General features: G+C 37.6%; 1 protein-coding gene across 2 annotated transcripts in view; it reads right to left on the bottom strand.

Moving 5' to 3' along the window:
• The window catches only part of Fancm (FA complementation group M), a 117,888-nt gene that overhangs the window by 59,021 nt on the left and 37,805 nt on the right, over positions 1-21,062 (bottom strand). For both annotated transcript variants that reach the window (XM_083142450.1, XM_083142451.1), the window contains exons 9-14: positions 19,399-19,561; positions 15,392-15,531; positions 14,346-14,477; positions 6,308-6,436; positions 4,043-4,249; positions 915-1,014 (exon numbers count right to left, since the gene is read on the bottom strand). In XM_083142450.1, the coding sequence (XP_082998576.1) occupies positions 915-1,014; positions 4,043-4,249; positions 6,308-6,436; positions 14,346-14,477; positions 15,392-15,531; positions 19,399-19,561 (871 nt within the window). The remainder of the gene's footprint in view (positions 1-914; positions 1,015-4,042; positions 4,250-6,307; positions 6,437-14,345; positions 14,478-15,391; positions 15,532-19,398; positions 19,562-21,062) is intronic.

Raw genomic sequence — 21,062 nt, 5'->3', positions numbered from 1 at the left:
AGGTTATAGAAACTATAGGGAGGCCATGGGTAGTATTGGTAGCTCAATGGTAGAGTATTGTCATTATTTGAAACAACTTAAATAGCTTATCAATAAGATATAATGCAGGGTGTTGCAGTGCAACACTGATAACCACAACATGTGGTTAGGCAACATAAAGATGTTAATAATGCTTTGCTGGCAATTGTGAATGTTTCATGTGGTTCCATACAAACAGGATATAAAATGCAGTTTTCTTTAGGTCTTGTACTGTTCAAATGAGGCCTGAACTAGCAAAATGTTATCGAGAGAAGGTGTTTGCACTAATGTTGCCTACGTGCTGTGAAAGATTGTTGTTTGTATGGGAAAATCCTATATATATGTGTGATATAATGTACGTGTTTGCATAATTAAATTAAATGCCAGTCAGAAATATTGCTCAAAGAGTAACTAATTATTCTTGCAGAATATTCAAACCACTTTTGTTGTTTTTCTCAGTTCTTGTTCTTTATACTTCATCCGTTTCTTTTGTGGAAACCAGACACACTACATGTGAAATTACTGAGAAAGACTGTTTCAACCACTGCTCAGAAATAGTTTTCCTGAATGATCGTGAACATGGTCAAGTTTAAAAGTAAATTATCAATTACAGAAAGAGATTAGCAAGGGGATGGAATTCCATTCATGAGTAGTTTTAAAATTCACACAACACCATATGCCGAGCAGAACATATTTGTCTTATTTGTCAGATAGCAGGAACTCAAGAGGAAACAACACATACAAAAACGAAACTTTATTCCACAGTTTCAAAGATAAAATGAAGTTAAAAACAAGTGTGGGAAGCTGGTGAAATGTTGGAACTTGTTTTAGTGCTATGTCCCCTCTTATGTTCCTGCTCTAATAGCTTGAAAATATAAGCTTGAAAGGAGAAATACCTGCAGGTATCATTCTGGGGCTGTTGGGAAGGAGCCATTTGTTTGCCTGCATCATGTTCTTATTCAGACACGTCTTCTGGTTCATGGATGTTCTGAAGCTCTGTAAGCAAAGATAAAGCAGTGTTTCAGAAACAATGTTCTACTCTTCTTAAAGGTTTGCATAACCACTTTTTTATATAGATACAAAATAATCTAACATGGTTATTTTTGTGGTTTTCTTTTATTAGTGTAGAGTGACTAGCCATGTGAGGTTGTGTTATTGTATACTGTAGCTTGAAAAAGTTCTGGGAAACCAGAACAAAATGTCGCAGATAAAATAAAAGAAAACCACTAAAAATAACAGTGTTAGATTATTTTGCATCTACATAATTAGTATTTGTATTTTTTGTTACTTAAAGTAACTTTTCTGCACTTTTGACTAATTGCAACAAAGAGGATGGGTGATGATTAGGCACATGCATATTTTGTTGACAGAAATATGAAATGTGAAATAACATTCAGAAATTTTAATTTTTCATAGTTTTGAAAGTTGTGAGGGAAATTTACCTACCATGATTTGTCACTGCAAAATGTGAAATAAATTCTGACACATGGAATTTAGAGTTCATTTACCAATGCAACACATTCTGAAGTGTGAATTATCCTGAGAGTTATGAAAATTACAGAAACTTAATTAATTCTGTTGTACAGTGAGAAACAAAAATGGACTATTTTACACAGGGATAAACTTAATTCTCTAATTATTATAAAATGTGCTATTAGAAGGGAAATGTCTATTTTGTGTAGTAAGGATAGTTTTTTTAATCAAATTTAGTATTACAGTGGAACCTCGATTTTACATTTTTCAGAGGATCAAGCAGAAAAAACTTAAAATGTGGGAAAATGTAAAATTGAGGAAACTACATTGCTACATTGGGACTGTCAAGATTGAATATATAATGTGGGAAAATGTAAAATCCGGGAGCATAAAATCGAGGTTCCACACTATATTCACCATTTTAACACTGAAATGACATTTTATATACTGCTTCAATTCCATGTATGCCCACTATTTGTACCGAAATCGTAATCTTTCATTCACCATAAATATGTGGACCTATACGGCGTATGCTTTTAGAAGGAACATGAGTTCAGCCAATATGCTGCCAGAGCTCTTGCGCTGTTGTCAAACCAACTGCTAGCGGAAGGGGAACACAGAGAATTCGTTGTGTCCAATATTCAACTTTTTATATATAATGAATGCACGTGATATTTGAGTACAATGAAATATATAGTGAAGAATTCTACACAGGATTATATCATATCACTGCAGCATATAAGAGAAACTCTTACCTGAAAAAGTTTGAAGGTATTTATTATAGAGGAGCTGCAAGGTCATCATCATCGCTCGTTTCTGTTTTCTGGCATGTTTCCCAGGAGATTTGAATAGGGGGTCACCGATTTCTGTGGTAGATACTTTACCCTGTTTTATATTACGCAACACAGTAAAAACAAATACACCACACGCTTTAGCCATAAGTTCTCGACTCTCAGAAAACACTGTTTCAGCAAGCACTTCTACCGACGCCAATTCATTGAAGTAAGAATATACTTTAAAAGTAAGATTTCTGTCTTGTGAACGTAATATATTACGTTTCGAGAGCAACGTTATTAATTTGATTTTATTTGATTTGTTTTACTTTGCTTTTCTGTCACTTTTAGCAAATTGCGAAGATGGGAATGAGTCATGATATAATGAAATTGATGAATGGACATTCATAAACATCCATGTCCAGGCCGGGATTCGAACCCGGGACCCCTGGCGTCGTATCGCGATATGCTAACCACTGCACCATAGGGGCCGGCGTGACATTATTTAATAACACTCACGGAACACAAACTATTGCACAACTATCGAACATAATGGCTGTATTACACAGCGCGCTACGATGCCAGGGTTCTCGGGTTCGAATCCCGGCCCGGGCATAGGTGTTTGTAAGTTTCCCTTCATCAATTTCATCATATCACCACCCATCCTCATCTTCGCGATTAGCCAAAAGTGGCAGAAAAGCGAAGTAAAATAAATCGAACCAATCAATCAATAAGGGCTGTATTGAATCCTCTCACAATTGTTCTTGGTGGCTTACGAGTATTATTATCTTACACCGCCCTTGTTACGAAAACGCAGAACTCAAACTGACTTAACTGACTCGCAATGTTCGTGAACGCCAACAACAATGAACGGTTATTGTGTATATTCAGCCGAATTTGACACCCATAGTTTTACCAAGACACAACAACTCAGCGGGGTCAACAAGGTGGCAACGAAAAAAACAAACATATGGAAAACGAAAAGGGTCATTGTGTGTGTGTGGAGAGATACGTTGTTTCCCGTGTTTCTTCGAGAGGCGATAACTCCGGCTGTAGGCGACGGAAATTCATGGGACTTTGACGGTCATGTTCAAAATGTCGTGCCCCATCTTATGATTAACCTTAAACCGGCGAGTTTTAAACCGAACTTTTTGCGCGCAAGAAAAAATACAGAACACAGCGTTTATCTTGCGCGCCGCAGTCTCCTAACTGTACAACGTTGCACTCCTGCCATTGGCTGGTCGCCAAGGACATGCTTTCCGTAGCTCCGCCCGATATCGCTTCTAAAAATGTGCGTCGTATAGTGATGATAGATCAAATTAAAGGACACTTGGAAAGAGCACACATGACAGCCTGGGACTTGGAAACTGGAAAGTTTGGTGGCAAGACTGAATACTCTCAGCTAATGAGCTGGCTGTTCTACACGTAACTAAGTGCAATCAGAGCAATGATATTGCACCTAAAATGATGCTGTTTTCTCCTTTTTTTTTTTTCATAGAAATATTTAACAATTCACTTTTAAAAGTGGTTCAAGACGACATTTGCGCATTATACCAAAATGTACCGATGGACAAAAGACAGAACATCTCAGTAAGTACATTGTTTTAGTTGAAACTATTTCACTCACTCACACACACTCACATATAAAACCGTAATGAAAGATGTAACTTTTCACTGAGTGATGCATGGTAAGGGCATTGAGTTCCATTGGGGAGTGGTGGAGTACGAGAGAATATACTTACATAAACCACACAGAATTGTAATAAAATTCTCCGTACCTGCTTTTCTTTTCCCTCTGTCACCAGAACCACAATCCGACCTGCCCTTTTGCGACCAGTCCGTCCCATTCTCTGAACCATTCTTATCGGTGACCTGCTGGCATCGTAACAGATAATCAAATCCACTTCTCCAATATCCAAGCCCTCTTCTCCAACACAAGTTGATATTAAGGTGTTGTAGGCTCCACTTCTGAACTTCTGAACAACCTGTCATAAATATTACAATGTGAAACTTCATTCTAAATGCTGATTGGTTATTAGAATAGCATGTTGGCACACAGAGGATTAACATTAACTTACTGAAAAGTTAGTGAAGATTTGAGACTGAAACAGGTGATCACGATTTGATCTTTGATCAATGCTCTACCACTGAACTACAAAGCCAACTTCGGTCTCTCTCCAGTCACTACTGATCTCTATGTATATGACATCCATTCCAAATAGTTTGTGGACATTGAGTTTTCAACATCACGTTTGTGGCCAACAAAGACTGGGTCCAGTCTCTGGTAGTACCTCGAATTGTCACTAGTTTCTAAGTATGTTAATACTGTATGGAAATAACAAACTATTATAGTGAAACCCAAATGTTACATCCAAGCATTATACATTCAATCTTGATGTTCCCATCATAATAAAAAATGTTATAAAATTCTACCAATTTTACATTTTCCTACATTTTTCTTTGTTTTTAACCTACTGGATACCTTGAAAAACATAAAATTGAGTTATTTTCCTGTAGTTTACGGTTATTACAAGCATAAGAAAACAGTTTTTCTTTGTGACGTTTCAGGAGAACACACGCTCCTTTCATCAGACATTTATTTTCATTTTGACTAAAGATACAATTATAACAATGGTTAGAAATTTTTTAAACAAAAAGAATCCCTTATATAATGAATGTTGTTAATGTTACATTGTTGTAATATAGCAACTTAACTGTGAAAAAAGCAGTCGGTTTTATTTTTATTTCAGATTTTTTTAAATTATGAATCCCAAATATCATCAGGTAATTCAAATTCATCATTGTTTTCACAAAGTCTCTTGATGTTTTCTGTTACATTAAATTTTAAAGATGGTGGCTTACTCCATTTGTGAAAAGAAAACTCCATACTGGATCTATGTTACCATTTTCATTATTTAATTTATTCCAGTGTTCTTCTGCAATGAACGAAGCTTCCCAGACATTCAACTCTGTGTTTCCCGTTAATCTTTTTAAAACCCTTCTCTTTTTGGCACGAACACGATTTGGACATTATAAATCTAAACCCAAGAACAGGTTTGTCAACTCATATCATCGAAGAGAAGCACTTGATTAAAAAGAGAAGGGTTTTAAAAAGATTAACGGGAAACACAGAGTTGAATGTCTGGGAAGCTTCGTTCATTGCAGAAGAACACTGGAATAAATTAAATAATGAAAATGGTAACATAGATCCAGTATGGAGTTTTCTTTTTCACAAATGGAGTAAGCCACCATCTTTAAAATTTAATGTAACAGAAAACATCAAGAAACTTTGTGAAAACAATGATGAATTTGAATTACCTGATGATATTTGGGATTCATAATTTTAAAAAATCTGAAATAAAAATAAAACAGACTGCTTTTTTCACAGTTAAGTTGCTATATTACAACAATGTAACATTGACAACATTCATTATATAAGGGATTCTTTTTGTTTAAAAAATTACTAACCATTGTTATAACTGTATCTTTAGTCAAAATGAAAATAAATGTCTGATGAAAGAAGCGTGTGTTCTCCTGAAACGTCACAAAGAAAAACTGTTTTCTTATGCTTGTAATAACCGTAAACTACAGGAAAATAATTCTATAATGCAAGCAATGCGTACATACAAGAAAAACCATAAAATTGAGGTTCCACTGTATTAAGAATTAACATAGTTTCCATACATGTAATTTTTCTATTGTTTCTGGTACATTATTTTTGTTTTACGCAAAGAGTTCTTAAGGAATTAGAACAAAACACCAAACAATCTGTTGACAACCTCTGCAACAGCATACACATTAAAAACATACAGGACACAAGAGAAAAATTAAAGAAAAGAGTTATGGACAATTTACCAAGAAATACTTGTGCATCCCACTGTACCACCATGTTGTGGTTTAACACATTAAATACTACATTCTTTACTTTGAGCAAATTTTCAGTGTTACAATAGTTTAAAAAAATCTATATTTGCGACTATGTACTCATTCTAAAACATACTAAATAGACACTCTTGATACCAAATAAACCCATCTGAACCTACCAGCAACTGTTCCTTTTGAGAAAACCCCTTCTTAGTGCCATGGGTAGCTTGCCCCTGGAACACCATAGGCTTTACTAAAGGTTTGTACCTCACCAACATTGTATGGATTTCTCTCACACTATCACGGAACTGGAAGGAGAAAATACAAAGCATCATTCCAAGTAACTTCAGTGCAATGCATGTGTGTATACTTGTGTATGTATTAAGGAAATTGGTCTTAGATTGGCTGATGATTTACGAACGGACAACAGCATTTTTGAAAATCAGTATCTATTTTTTAGAAACTGGAATTCCTGTGAACAGTCTGTAGATTACTACTGGTAACAAAATTACTAGAACTGAGTCAATTCTGATAACAGGGCTGAACCTATACCACTTTCAACAGATACTCTTTCTCGATATCAACACTGATGCTTGAATATTGTTGCAATTAAAAGTTGTTCAAAATATTGAGTAATATTATTGTTTGAGTTTGTGTTTGAAGTCCACTTTGAGCACATTAAGGCTAATCGGGACTGGACCTACAGTTTAAAGTGGGATTCAAACCACTATGGGCCTCCACCGAGTATTGAACCCGGGACCCCTCGATTACAAGGCAACGACACTACCACTGCACCATCGTGGAGGTCCTTTGAGTAATATTAATTGGTGAGTATTCCATTCCAATTATCAGCATAAATTTATCAGATTTTCTTTAAAATATTCAACAAATTAATCAGAATTTTAAAGTACCTATGTAATCACTGCTATGTGTTTACATATATTTTTTAAATGCCTAGCAGACCTCTGAGAATTTGTATGTGTTTTGGGACACCCTGACAGAAGTTTTTAGCACATAAAATTACATATTTTAATTGTTTTCACATAAAATCAATATTTCAATGATAGAGCATGTTTAGTAGGGTGGGCCGAAAATTTTTTTCTTTGAAATTCAACTATGGCTATATTGGAAAAGTTGTGACTAGTATCACTTACATTCCTCACCAAATAACAAGATTTTTAAACAAAAATTAGCTGGGCCCCTGGGAAGTTGAAATTTGAAAATTTCAATTTTTCCAAACGTTCACCAGGATAGTAAGGAAAGGCTAGTAAACTAGCCCAGTAATACTTAAAAGATATTTTTTCACTATTCTAAAACATTCACCTTAACCCTGTTAACAAAATATAATTTTATTATATTGCCTGAAATACTAACAGAATTTACATACAAGCTGGCAACAGTGCACACAGTCAAGTTAAAACACGTTTAGGTCTATGAATGAGTTACCTTTAAATATTCACAAATCAGTTGATGTTTGTCAGCACTGCTGTTCGGATGTGTTGTGTATTAAGTTGTGTTCTAACTAGTGTGCATTCGTTCATACTGCATAATAATTAAGTTTGTGTGTTTAATTGAAATGTCATTACTTTGAACTAATTAACAATGTCAAAGAAAACACGTGAAAATGTTAGTATGTACTTATTCGGAACCAAAAAAGACATTTTACCGGAAAAGAACTAACGTGTTGCCAACTTTTGAAGACATGATACGATGTTTTCAAAGTGTTCGTTTGGAGCTAAAAGGCGAAGGAAGCAAGCAGCCAGAAACAAGATCGGTTGCTGACATTGTTGGCACAAAACTTGAAGATATTTGAAATAGAGCATATCTTCCAATTGTTTCCCATAAAAGAATAGTGGATATGATTGTACAGTACAATAATAAATGTCAAACAGTTATTAAGTCACTCAAAAGTAGAAAGACGACATTTTTAAATAAAAAATTACAAATATTCATAGATGACGCCAAACAATTATTTGATATTTGTTCTTGTAAATGTTTGAACAGATTAACCTGCAACTGCGAGAACACAAAGAAGATACCTGAATTAGAATGGAGATTCATAGAAGATCAGAGAAGTGAAAGAAAGATGGCAATTGGTAACATACACAGACAGGTAACGGCTGAAAAAGAACATGGACAGAAAATTTAAAGTGTGTCAGCCAAAATTTGAGAACGTGATTAACGAACCTGTAGCAGGTCCCAGTGGATTCTGTGATGACAAAGTCTCTAATATAACTTTGGTATCTAGTGACAATGACAGTTCTTTGAGTACAGTTTCAAATGATAAATATTTCATGTGGTCTTATTCCCTTGTAAAGCAACCAAAACTGACAGATAATAATTCTCAAAAAAGACTTCCTCTGGCCCATACGGCAAAAGCCAACGATTTGACAGGTGTGTGTAGTTGCGCTGCAGCTAAAATAGCAAATGCCATCTTGGAAGATGTAAACCTTATTTCAAAAGACGATGCAGCCTTAGTCGTGGATAAAAATAAAATTCGAAGAGAAGTGAATAAAAATAGACGTCAATTTCAACAAGATAAAAAAGATGGGATAGCTTCTATTAAAGGCCTCTACTTTGATGGGAGAAAAGATCAAACCATGTTCCTGGAAAATGGTAGCCGGAGTATTAAAACAGAAGAACACGTAGCGTTAATTGAAAAACCAGGAAGTTTGTTTTTCGGACATATAGCTCTCACACGGTCACGCACAAGTGATATTGCTGAAGGAATTATGAGCTACATTAATACTCATAATGTGCACTTATCTCAACTAATGGTTATCGGATATGGTGGGACTAACGTCAATACCGGTTGCAAAGGTGGAGTGATCCGGTTGATGGAAACTCATCTAAACAGACCATTACAGTGGAGTGTTTGCTTTTTACACGCTAATGAGCTACCACTGCGACATATCTTACAAAAATAGATGGCCTCACAAAGGGTCCTTATACTTACTCAGGACCAATCGGTTCTCGCCTTGCTGATCGTGAGAAAATGGCCACTGTTAATTTTGAATCAATCTAAATGAATTTGCCTTGCGTAGATGAAAATGATCTAAGCAACAACCAACAATATTTGTTCAAGATGTATCAGGCGATCGGAAAGGCAACTTGTTCCAAAGTCTAGAAGAAAGGAATCCCGGAAAACTTTCACACTCAAGGTGGTTGATGACAGCAAACCGTATTCTGAGATTATATGTGGCAACAGAAAATCCCAGAGAATCTACAAATACTCACAGAATTTGTAGTGAAAGTTTACTCACATATGTGGTTTGAAATAAAGGCTCAGCCAGGACTAGAAAATGGGGCAAGACATTTATGGAATACAATTAAAATTTCAACGGAACTTCCTAATCCCGTGAAGATTATTATTGATAAAGTATTATAAGACAATGGTTATTTCGGACATCCGGAAAAATCTTCTTATAGCAATGTTAACAGATTCACGTCAACACATTAGGGAGTTAGCTGTCAAAAGGATCCTTAATGCCAGAAAAAAAATGTAAATAATAGACTTTTCAAAATACTCAAAATTAATTTTGACGCTGAAGATTATGTCGACCTCATAGACTGGTTTAATTCTACAGTGACAGACACCCCCCTCCCCCCAACAAAACATTTGTCTGAAGAACAACTGTTGAACGTAGTAACAAAAGGTGCAATATCGTTTGACCACTTTCCTTGCCACACTCAACCAGTCGAAAGGTGTGTTAAGCTAATAACAGATGCATCATCAAAAGTGTGCGGTGAAAAATCTAGGGATGGTTATATACGCGCCAACTTGGATGCAAGGAAAAACTTACCAACATTTGAAAATAAAAAGCAATACTTAGCTGCAAGGCTAAGTGAAATTTGGGTGGGAGGGTGGAACTCGAGGTGCAGCCACCTCCCTGTGGTGAGTTCTGGGGTTGATTCAATATTCAATGCATTTGAATAAGTCAATGATTTCCTATAAGTTTTTTATTTTGAATATTGATTCAAGCGAAGAGTTGCATGAAATTCTAAATTTCGAAAGTACATACACATTATAAGCCAACAAATGAAAATCTAATGACTAGCCTGCGACAACTCAAGAAATTCACGGTAATTCACAAGGAGTGTATTGTATGGATTTGTGCAAAACTTTAATTGCAGCCGATATATCTTTAACAAAGTTGAAGAACCCACATCTAAATGAATTTCTGTCGAAGTACACGGGATTAAGCATGCATGATGAATCAACACTGTGAAAAGTCTACCTGTAAAAATGTTTCGAAGAAACTGTGAACAGAATTCGCGAAAAATGCGGTAGTGCAGATATTTGGGAGGGATTTGACGAGACACATGACTCGACTGGCCGAAAAATTGTGAATGTCGTTATTGGTACATTGCCAGAGGATGGGGAGAATTCTCCACCATTCCTATTAAATTGCCTAAATTGCCAAGTTGAAAACAAAAAGCTCATTCCCTATTTCAAGGAAGCCATGTGCATTGTAGCTGCTGCTTTGAACTGTGACACACCAGCTTCCAGAGGGATTCACTGTGAAACAACTGGCTTTGTTTAAATATGCAAAGTTGACAACCTGTAATGTGCACCTTTTTGTATTACAAAGCCTTGTTCTTGGACAATAGTCACTCTTTCACAATTGACAACCTAAGGATGATATTCACCACCCACTGCAATGCAAGCTTGTAAAGGTAAGACCGTTTTTCCTTCCTTGTTTTTAAAAAAAATTGTCACATATTTTTGTTTTATAAGTGCATATTTTCACTATTTCAGCACATAAATACATAAATATTTTATATGTTTTTACCACATAAAAATCCGTGCCCTAGTAATCACAAAATATAGTTCTTCCACACAATATGAGTGCCAAAGAAATAGGAACTTCCAATTTTGCTTAACTTCAAGGATAATTGGATTTTGCAAAAGTGTCATGTCGTGTTTTTGTGGACTCAGCGAAAGACCAAAATGCCGGAAAAGTATTAGCTGGCATTGGTAAACAAAATCCAACTCAATATTTAGTAAATAAAGTGTTTTTAAATAACAATCCCAGACTAAGGCTGAGCCAATACTGATGCCAATATATCGGTATCTGCTGATAACAGTGATTTTGACATCAGAAAGTATTGGTTGAAGTTTATTTACTGATACCAACTAATATTTTCCAGCATTTTGATCATACGAAGGGTCAGCAAAAATGACACACAATACTTGGAGTCTAATAATCCTGGAAGTTATGCAAAATTTGAGGTTTCAATTGATTTTGAACTAATATTATGTGAGGAAACTGTATTTTGTGATTACATATTCTGATGTAAATTTTGAATATTTTAAATCAAAACTCTGGTAAATTGATGCTTATAATTGCAGTGGAATACTCATTCACTAATATTAATGATTATTTTGAACAACTTATAATTGTTACAAATTTCAAGCATTGGTGCCAGTGTGGGTGTTGGTTCAGCCCTATTCCAGACTTTTCATTAATTAATTAACACGTTCTCTGCCATGGTGGTTTCACAAATTTTTCCTCCTGCGCCAAAGTGTAAGAAAAATAACACCCAAAATGTGACCTTGTACCAATTCTCGTAGCACTGCTTTCAGCTAGAGAACAGTCAGGATCAACTTCCTTACTAGGATTTTTATCTTTCAGGCCTTAAACGTAATACGCTAAGTCATCGAAATTTCTAAGAAAAAGGCTGGAGTTCGTCATTTTAAGTTTTTATTTGGTTTCACATGCAAAACATTCTGCAAATTATTCCAAAACAACAAGGTCGACATGCATCAAACTCCTAACAACCCCGGCTTCCATCAGAAGAAGCCACAGAATATATCTACACTAGAGTGCGCGTCAAATCTCCTGCATATGGCCTTGAACTGCTGAACAGCACCAGCGAATCACAGACGTGCGGCGTTGCCTAGTTCAGAACCTGTTTCACCTCGCCACTAAATCGTGTACCTGGCGCTCGGATATAAATAGATTATTTCAAGTGTCAGTAGTTCAACAGATGGAAAGATAATGATTTTGCGAGTATGTACGAAAAACAAGCGTGATTGTAGCTTATACCGTTCCCTCTGTAGAAGCAATGTTATTATAAACGTATTTGCATTGTATCGTTTTTGTTCTCCCTTCGTTCCTGTCGCATTCCGAAACTTTCCGATTAGCGAAGGGAACAGAGCAGGTTCGTTCCCAGTGATGGTAGAAGGAGAAATTGACGAAGAGGATACCGTCACTGTTCATTTTTCCCACGTCTTTAGTGTGTGTGTGTGTGTGTGCAGCATGTCGTTGATTAAACCAAGTGGTAGTGATAGCGAGAGAAGAGAGAACAATGCAGTGTTGTACGAAGCCAGGCACGACAGGTGATTTTTTAGGTGTACAATTTTTTTTTTAAAAAAAATGTTCGAGTGAAGAAGAGAGCAGTAAAATCGACTTTAAGAACTGCCAGGCTCTAACAGCTCAAGCGTGTGGTGTGAATCAAGCTACCGTTTCTCGGATGTGTTCGGGGGCAAAACAATGTGGATCGGGGCCTGCTCCAATGTTTCAATCACCTGGAAAGCACATTAACGTACCAAAAAAGAACGACAAACTTAGATGACTTTGAAAAAGACGTAGTTCGTAGAACCGTCTTTGAAATTTACGATTGTGGCGAATTTTCTACTGCCAAAAAGATAACATACTCTTCACGGGACAAAATATCTTACAAAGGCTGTACAACTTCCACCTTGAGAATATTGAAACAATTATGCAGTCCCTCTGGCATAATCAGGTATGTTCTTTTCTCCCATTAAGTTTATTATATGTTATATTATCTAATGTTCCGTGCTCTCCGTGACAAGGCGTTTCGCTCAACCACGCTGTCTCTTTTCCGTGTGAGATTTCGACATGGCACCGCTGCAGTGCGCTGCTATTGGCTATCGCCATATGCAGGAGATTTGACGCGCACTATAGTATTACTCTTTTATACAATGTGATCGCCAATATGTAGAGGCATGCAAATTTAGTTTTTGACGAAAACACGAAATATGAAATAACATGCTGTAATGTTCATTTTTAATGTTTCTGAAAGGTGTGAGGTGCATTTTTCTACCCTGTTTTGTCACGAAATAATGCGAAATAAACTGCAAAATGCGAAATATACTCTTAAACACGAAATTTACAGTTTATATACCCGGCGCGACACTTTCTGAAGTCTGAAGTATCCTGTGAGTTATGCAATTCACGGAAAATTGATTAATTCTGCTGTAAATATTTGAGATACAAAAATGGACCCCTTTACACAGGAATAAACTTAATACTCTGGTAACTACATAAATGTGCTATTAGAAGGGATAAGTTTATTTTGTGTAATAAGTGCAGTTTGAAATCAAATTTAGGATTATATTCACAATTTTAAAACCAAAATGTCATTTTGTATAGCACTTTTGATGTGATTATTCACTGCTATAACACAGAAATTTTATTTTATTTACCGCTTTTGAACCCGAAATCAACTCTGTTTTTGTACCGAAATTTTGCTTCTTTTATTTACCAAAAATATGTGCCTCTACCAATATGGTTTTGCTTCACATTGCTCACATAGTTATAATTTGTAATGTGATCGAGCTGATGTAAAATTAATTTTACTGCAACTGAACATCTAATGATCTGTCATAAAAACACTTTCACGAGCACTCAACTCCGCACGCCTTGTTGGTCATGCCATATGCACATGATTGTTATACTCTTGACCGACAGCATGCTATTAACAACAGAGTCAAGCCACATGTTTCAGTCATAATGACCAATATGGCGTGATTGGTGTGTGCAACAGTTTTGGTCATTATCAACGACGTGGCGGAGAATGTGTTAATAAGAATGTTCTGTTATACTAGTAACTAAAATGTAACGTGCACGATTGTGTAGGTGCAATTTCTAGGAGTCTAAAAGTACCAAAAATTTCTCATCATTCATTTGATGTTTAGAGACATCAAATTAAAACCAATTCACTCTGTGATATAATATTTGCTTCAAAAAATTCTCAGTTTAGAAAGATCTTAGACAACTTGATCAGACCCATGTTCACATGCATTAATGCAGATTCTTTGAACAATGTTTGCAAGTTTATATTAGCTTGGATTAATATCAGTTGTATACAGAGTTAAAAATTTCACAGCCTTAAGCAACAGACCTTCATGAAGACAGAAAATTGTCTACAATTATATACCTTAGTGATAGCATTGTTCAAAAGTCCTACCTGACTGAAGATAATGACTCGAGTGGTCTCCTCTTTGTTCTTGAAGGATTCAAAATGGTTCACTACAATCTCTTTCAGACGTTCTAACTTCGGGTGGCCAAATTCAAAGGGTTTCGCCTGGGAGTTAATAACCTGCAGAAAAAACAGCACACAAAAACTATTAAGTACGTCTTGTCACTTTATGGAAAGAACTGTGGAAAACACTATTTTCGTAACATTACAATCCGTGGTGCAACAGCTCATTGAGGGCCCGGCCCTACCTAATGACTACTGCTGGGCTCACTCCCACCTGATCCTACTCACTCACCCAAGGTGGGAGATCATCCAATCAGTTATGGGGTTACGTGTGGTCAGCACGACAAACCCCCAAGTCGTCATGACAGGGTTTACGCTACTCATTCGCAGTTTCCCAATTTCCTCAAGATAGTGGGTGGCCACATGACCCATACACAGGCCGAAATCTCAGGAGGAAAGCTGTTATGCTTCCCCCCAGGAAACTTGAACCTGTGCATGTCCCGTAGCCAGAGCCCAAATCACGATCGCATGGGCATGGTGTGGGACATTTTGGTAACATTAATATTCCAAAAATGTAATATTAAGTCTGTTTAGTTCTAGGACTACAGCCAAGCAGGATTAATATTAATGCAAATGTATCAGTATCGGAGTAAAAGTAAAGTTTATTTTAATTGATTGAATTAGGTTATTGTATGTCACTTTTGGCTAACTGTGAGGAGGATGAGTGATGATTGATGATATTATGAACACCCATGCCCAGGCTGGGATTCAAACCACACTGTGCTAATGACTCTGCACGGAGGCCGGCAATGCACAGATAGGCTAATCAGGACTGAATGTACAGTTTAAAGTGGGATCCAAACCACTATATGCCTCCACCAGGAATTAAAACTGTGATCCCTTGATTACAATGTGTTGGGGTTAATGCTATGCCATTGGGAATACCCAGGAATAAGAGTGTAAGTGATACAACTCTCAATTTTTTTGTAACCTAAAATAGTGTCTACATGCATAAAACAGTGGAAATATACCTGAGATGTATTGGGACATGGGTTCAGTAGTTCATTTGATCCATACTTGTCATGCAACTCATCTAGAAGCGACACCAGCTCCCTGTCATTGGCCAACCTCTTACTTATGGCCTGATTTCCCCTCTCTCCTTTCACAGCACCTGGAAAACAAATGAATTACATCAAATATTTCGACACCCTCTCAACATCAGAGATTGATATGATTGTTAAGCTCCACAATATACCACTATTTTATTTATGCCAGATACAACTTCACCATACAGTCAACTCTTGATTCTACGACCCCGGGTATAACGACCCTTTTCCCGGGAACCGTGAAAAATTTAGAAAAATTTGGAAAAAAAAGTTGAAAAATTGAAATAAATCGGCCGAAAAATGCGTCGTTTTTTTCCTCCACGCATTCCCTTTACGAGCGCTCTACCGCTCACAATTGGGTCTGAACTAAAAATAGACACCACCACACCATGCTTGAGTGATATCCAATAGCACTTGACCTCTGCCCTCCCCTTCCTCAAGCGCACCAATGTTACCTCGCACCAGACGGCCGCTACCCAATGTGCCATGTTTGCTCTTGGATAAGCGAGAAGAGAAGATCGAATGTGCTTGGATGTTATTTTAAATCGACTTGACTTGTTTCCTTGTTCTAAGAGCTGCTGAAAACTTGCGGGGGAGCAGCCCGAAATGACTGCTGGACTTGCAGTCTTTGCCAATGTGTATGGCAGGTCAAGCTCTTTCACAGATAAATACACCACCACGAGAGATAAGATCGCAGGAATGTTCGTAAATACAGATGCGTGGTGCCTGGAAGTCTGGCCCATCTGTCCAGCTCTGACCTAGAGTTCAGCAGGTCGACCTTGTAGCAGACAACTTCCGATAACCGCTTTCATTCAAAGCGTGTTCTTTGTTCCCTGCAACACTTCATAAAAAAGCGAAACTGTTAGAGATAATCAAAACCACATAGGCGAACTAAAGATCATCAACCCGCTTAATGCGTTGTCATCCAGGTTTCCACAAAAGTTTACTTCGATCTTACGTGCATCATAACTCCCGTTTCTAACTTCATACGTTTTCCTAATTGTGTCGATGTCGTAATACCTGCCAAAAGAAGTGTTCCGTTGGCTGACTGACTTCTCCCTCTTTTCCTGTGAGCAAACGGGAGGGGGGGGGGGCGATGCCGATTGTTTCAGCCACGATTTTCTTGCTCCTGTGTGCACATGCGCTGATTACAGGCGAGGGTGGAAAAGGACCCACCCCTCTTCCTTTCCTTTGACATCTAAAATGGGGCAACCAGTTCTGGATATATTCTTGAAAACAAACAAAAACCATAGGTAAAGGTAAAAGGTAAAGTGTTCCCCTGTGCTTAGCACCACGCCATGAAGGCGTATAGGGGGTGTGGGGGTAACGCCCCACACTTTCTTGATCCGGTCGTGAGTGGTGGTGATGTGATGTGATCAGCACCACGCACCTGACCGCCTTTACCCCCCAGGGTTTCCCCCAGGTACCCATGTTATTCGACGCTGGGTAAAAAAAAAGTGGCCCTCCCCCCGCCCCTTTTCCCCAGCTCGGTCTCCGCCACTGGTGTGCACGGCAATGTTGATAATTGCAGAATTCAGGTCCCTTTTTTTATATGCTGTTGTCTGCATAGAAATATTGCCCGTATTATTGTCTGTTGCATGGTAAAACGTAAAGCAAGGGTCATTTCTTTCTTCTTTACACTGCTGTTAAAAGTTCCGTCTTGGACAGTTGCGTTATCTTTAAAATGCTGGGATTTTTCTCTTCCACCACCTGTTACTCGAACTTCCAGCTGGTCTCCTTGTTTTTACAATGCAGCTGGTGCCAGTGTTTTGTCTAACGTCTTCAAAGCTCTTGCTTGCTGATAACAGCGATGACTCATCCAGCGCGAAGGAAAAAGTAATCTCGCAAAGCTGTTTTGATTTGACGATAAGGAAATTCGATCTCCAGAAAGGAAAACAAGAGTTAAAATAACTTCATGTTCTGCGCCTTCTGATAAGCAAATCTGTAAATTGAATTTGCTTTTCTTCAGAACCATTCATGTGAAGAAAAAAAAAAAAGTATTCAATGTAGGAATGGTCACTGAGACCAATTAAAAAGACATTATTCAAGGGGAAAACGATTGGAGGGGTGGGTGTTTGACCGAGAATACTCCTAAAACCAACATTAAATCGCCGATTAACGTGCGAGTAAATAACGATCTACCATTTTGATATGTGAAAATACACAGTTTCATAAAGCTTGTTTTCAGTTCATTTTATGCTGATGGGCTAATCAGGACTAAATATACAGTTTAAAGTGAAATTCAATTCCAAATCCGAATGATTATCGACTGCGACGCTGTTTAATGACGTGTCCTAGAATACGCATTGGGAAACGCACAAGTTACGCATTTCCTTTTTCACGCTGGATTACAATGCAAGTCAAGGAAGGAGTTTGGGCTGCTCCCTTGAATGGGGGAGGAGGGGAAATGAAGTTGGTTGAAGCAAAGAAAAGTGACTTTTTTTTACGATGTATTTTACACAGCCGAACCAGAACGAAAATTACAGCCCTGATTTTTTTTTTTTTTGTCTGGTGCCTAGAGAGGTTGTGTTGTTTCTCCCGAGAGCTCTAATCTTACCAGTTAATCTTGTAACAGACAATGCTCCAGTAGACCCGTATAAAATCCAACATTCATTCTGCCCGATTATCTCCCGACTTTTGCTGGCACCAGTCTGACTGGTGTCAAGATTGTTCGAGTTTTGCTTGCAATAAGCTCGAGATTGTTTTCCTTTCCATTGGTCTCAGTGCAAATGGGTTTCTCATGAACTAGAATTGTAAGAATTTCCTGGAAAAGCAACGACTGTGCACAATTGAAAAAAGTAACATTATTTTAAATTCTTTTTTTGTGAAAACATTTTCATGTTCTATTTTCCTTCTCATAACACGCATTCTGTGCATAACAGGTTGTATAACTACCAGGATAAATGATGTTACCATCTACTAGGCATCTTTGTGTGCGTTTGAGCTCCATTTAAGATGAAAATTGGTGCAAATTCCAATAACGACCCCTTCGAAATAACGACCCTTTTCCAGGGAACTGTGAAAGGTCGTTGAATTGAGAGTTGACTGTATTTCTAAAAGTACAATATCTTGCACCATACCCTATCATTTCTTGTATATACCAAATAAGTAGCAAATTTAGCGAATACTTGGGTAAGGTTAACTTGAAAGGGTTCTGGGAAACTACCAAACATCATGAAAGAATAAAAAACACATTCATATCAAAGAATATTCTGTGTTCAGAAGAAATGTAGTTTTTCAGGATATTCTGTGTTCAGAAGAAATCTAGTTTTCGAATATAGTTTCTCATGCCTTTATTCAAATTTTGTATTTGTCACATGACTTCGAAAGAGTATCAGATGAAGTAATACCAATACTGTTCATATCATACATACATACAGGTACTCACGTTTTCCGTGGAGCTGTTGTAAGTAAAATTTCTATTAATTTTACTTACAACAGCTTCGCAGAAAACGTGAGTACCTGTTTTATAGCTTTACGATGAAAATTTATAGCAATTTATAGCAACTAATAAAAAAAAATATTTGTGATAAACAATGCTTCTTACACTTAATTTATTCAATTGGTATTTCTGCAGCATATTTAATTTTGACAGAATATTTCGAACTGTTTGATACAGCCCTCATCCAGTAATAACGAGCATTCTTCTTTATTATGATAGATATGTTCTGTTTCTTCTATATTTGCTGTCTGAACTAAGAGCTCTGGGTGTTCATTTGTGAGTGTCCCTTCATTGTTGTGATTAGCATAAAGCTACTGAAAGAAATGTTCAACATGAACAATACAATTACATTTACATTACAGTTACATTACTGCTGATCGCAATTCATGTCAGCCAAAGGCATAAGGTAATTTTTTTACAAAAAAAAAATGCATAAAATATGTAAATATAATTTTCATTAATTTATAAATTAACAAATCTTCTTTCTTACCTTGTAATGAATCCAGGAAAGAACGTATCCCATGAATAGAAAGTAAATCATATGCATTGTACAAGGACATGCAAACAGCAAAGTCACTTTCAATAAGTCCACGCTGCATGTGCGATATGCCGTTCGGTAAGTTTGCATGGAAACTTCCTCGTGCATTCAGGATCTGGAATAAAATAACATAATTTCAAACATTGCATTAATTAATGATAAACATACTGATAATATTAATAAATCATTAAAATGCTGATCAAGGCAAACCTTTATAGTAAACAAGGCTTAACAGTGTTACCACTGATAATATTAGATGTCAGGACCCAGTTGATGCAAAAAAAAAATTGTACCACTATTATTCATCTTCAATTAGGTGTTTTTTCTACATCTACAGAGTGATCACAAAGTGGGCGTACCCCCTTTTTCAAGGCATGTCCAGAAAGTAAGTTCCGTTTGTAATTTATGCCACAGCTGCACTGTAATCGCAAGAGTTGGCACGTGCGCCGAGTAGTTGGACCCATTGGCAAGGCAGAGACGTCAGTGTTAGAGAAGACGGAAATGCAGACGCTTCGTAGTGGGTTGCGATAATGTTCAAGAAAATCGAAACACCTGCTGCGTGTGAAGTGCATTCAGTCGTACGGTTTTTGAATGCACGGGATGTGTCATCAGCTGAAATTCACCGTCAAATTGGTGAAATGTATGGTGAACAGATCATGAGTGCCTCAATGGTACGGAGATGGGTGCCACAGTTTAACGAAGAACGGAACAATGTGCATGATGAGGAACGCAGTGGGCGGCCATCTCTGGTTACAGACAAATTGGTCCATGCTGTGGAAGAGAAGATTAAAGAGAACCGACGATTCACCCTGACAACACTGTCTGTGCATTTTCTACAAATTTCCTGGTTGCTGCTTCATGAAATTGTGTCAGACAGACTGAACTTCCGCAAATTGTGTGCCCGCTGGGTCCCACACTTACAGAAGACTACAAAGAGAACCAAATGGGGAGTGCATTACCGTTTTTGACATGGTACTGTGAGGAGGGTGATGACCTTTTTAAATTGCACCGTGACTGGGGACGAGACATGGGTACTGCATGAGACTCCGGAAACAAAACGACAGTCCATGGAGTGGAGGCACATGTCCTCGTCATGAAAAGGCCTCCCCGATGGTGCAGTGGTAGCGTCGTCGCCTTGTAATCAAGGGGACTCCGGGTTCGATACCCAGTGGAGGCACAAGTGGTTCGGATCACACTTTAAACTGTAGGTCCAGTTACGATTAGCCTTACTGTGCGGACTTAAAACATCAAATCAATTAATCAATCAATCCTCGCCACGAAAGACCAAAGTGAGACCAGTTCTGACCACTTGGAAGGTCCTGTGCACAGTGTTTTGGGACAGACAAGGTCTATTTATTCCCTGTGGACTTCTTGGAGCACGGCAAAACCATCAACGCCAACAAATATTGCAAAACTCTACGAAAATTGCATCGTGCAATCCAAAACAAGCAACGTGGCATGTTGAGCTGTGGCGTTGTGTTCATTCACCACAATACTGGTCCCCATACGGTGGTTGCAACGCAATAACTCCTTACAGACTTTGGCTGGGAAACATTTCCTCATCCCCTGTACATCCCAGACCCCACCCTGCGTGATTTTCATCTCCTTTTGCACCT

Source organism: Lepisma saccharinum, chromosome 21 (assembly GCF_977018435.1).
Source record: "Lepisma saccharinum chromosome 21, izLepSacc3.1, whole genome shotgun sequence".
NCBI classification, from domain to species: domain Eukaryota; kingdom Metazoa; phylum Arthropoda; class Insecta; order Zygentoma; family Lepismatidae; genus Lepisma; species Lepisma saccharinum.
Note: the sequence above shows the minus strand (reverse complement) of the source record. Positions and strands in the feature narration are given on the sequence as shown.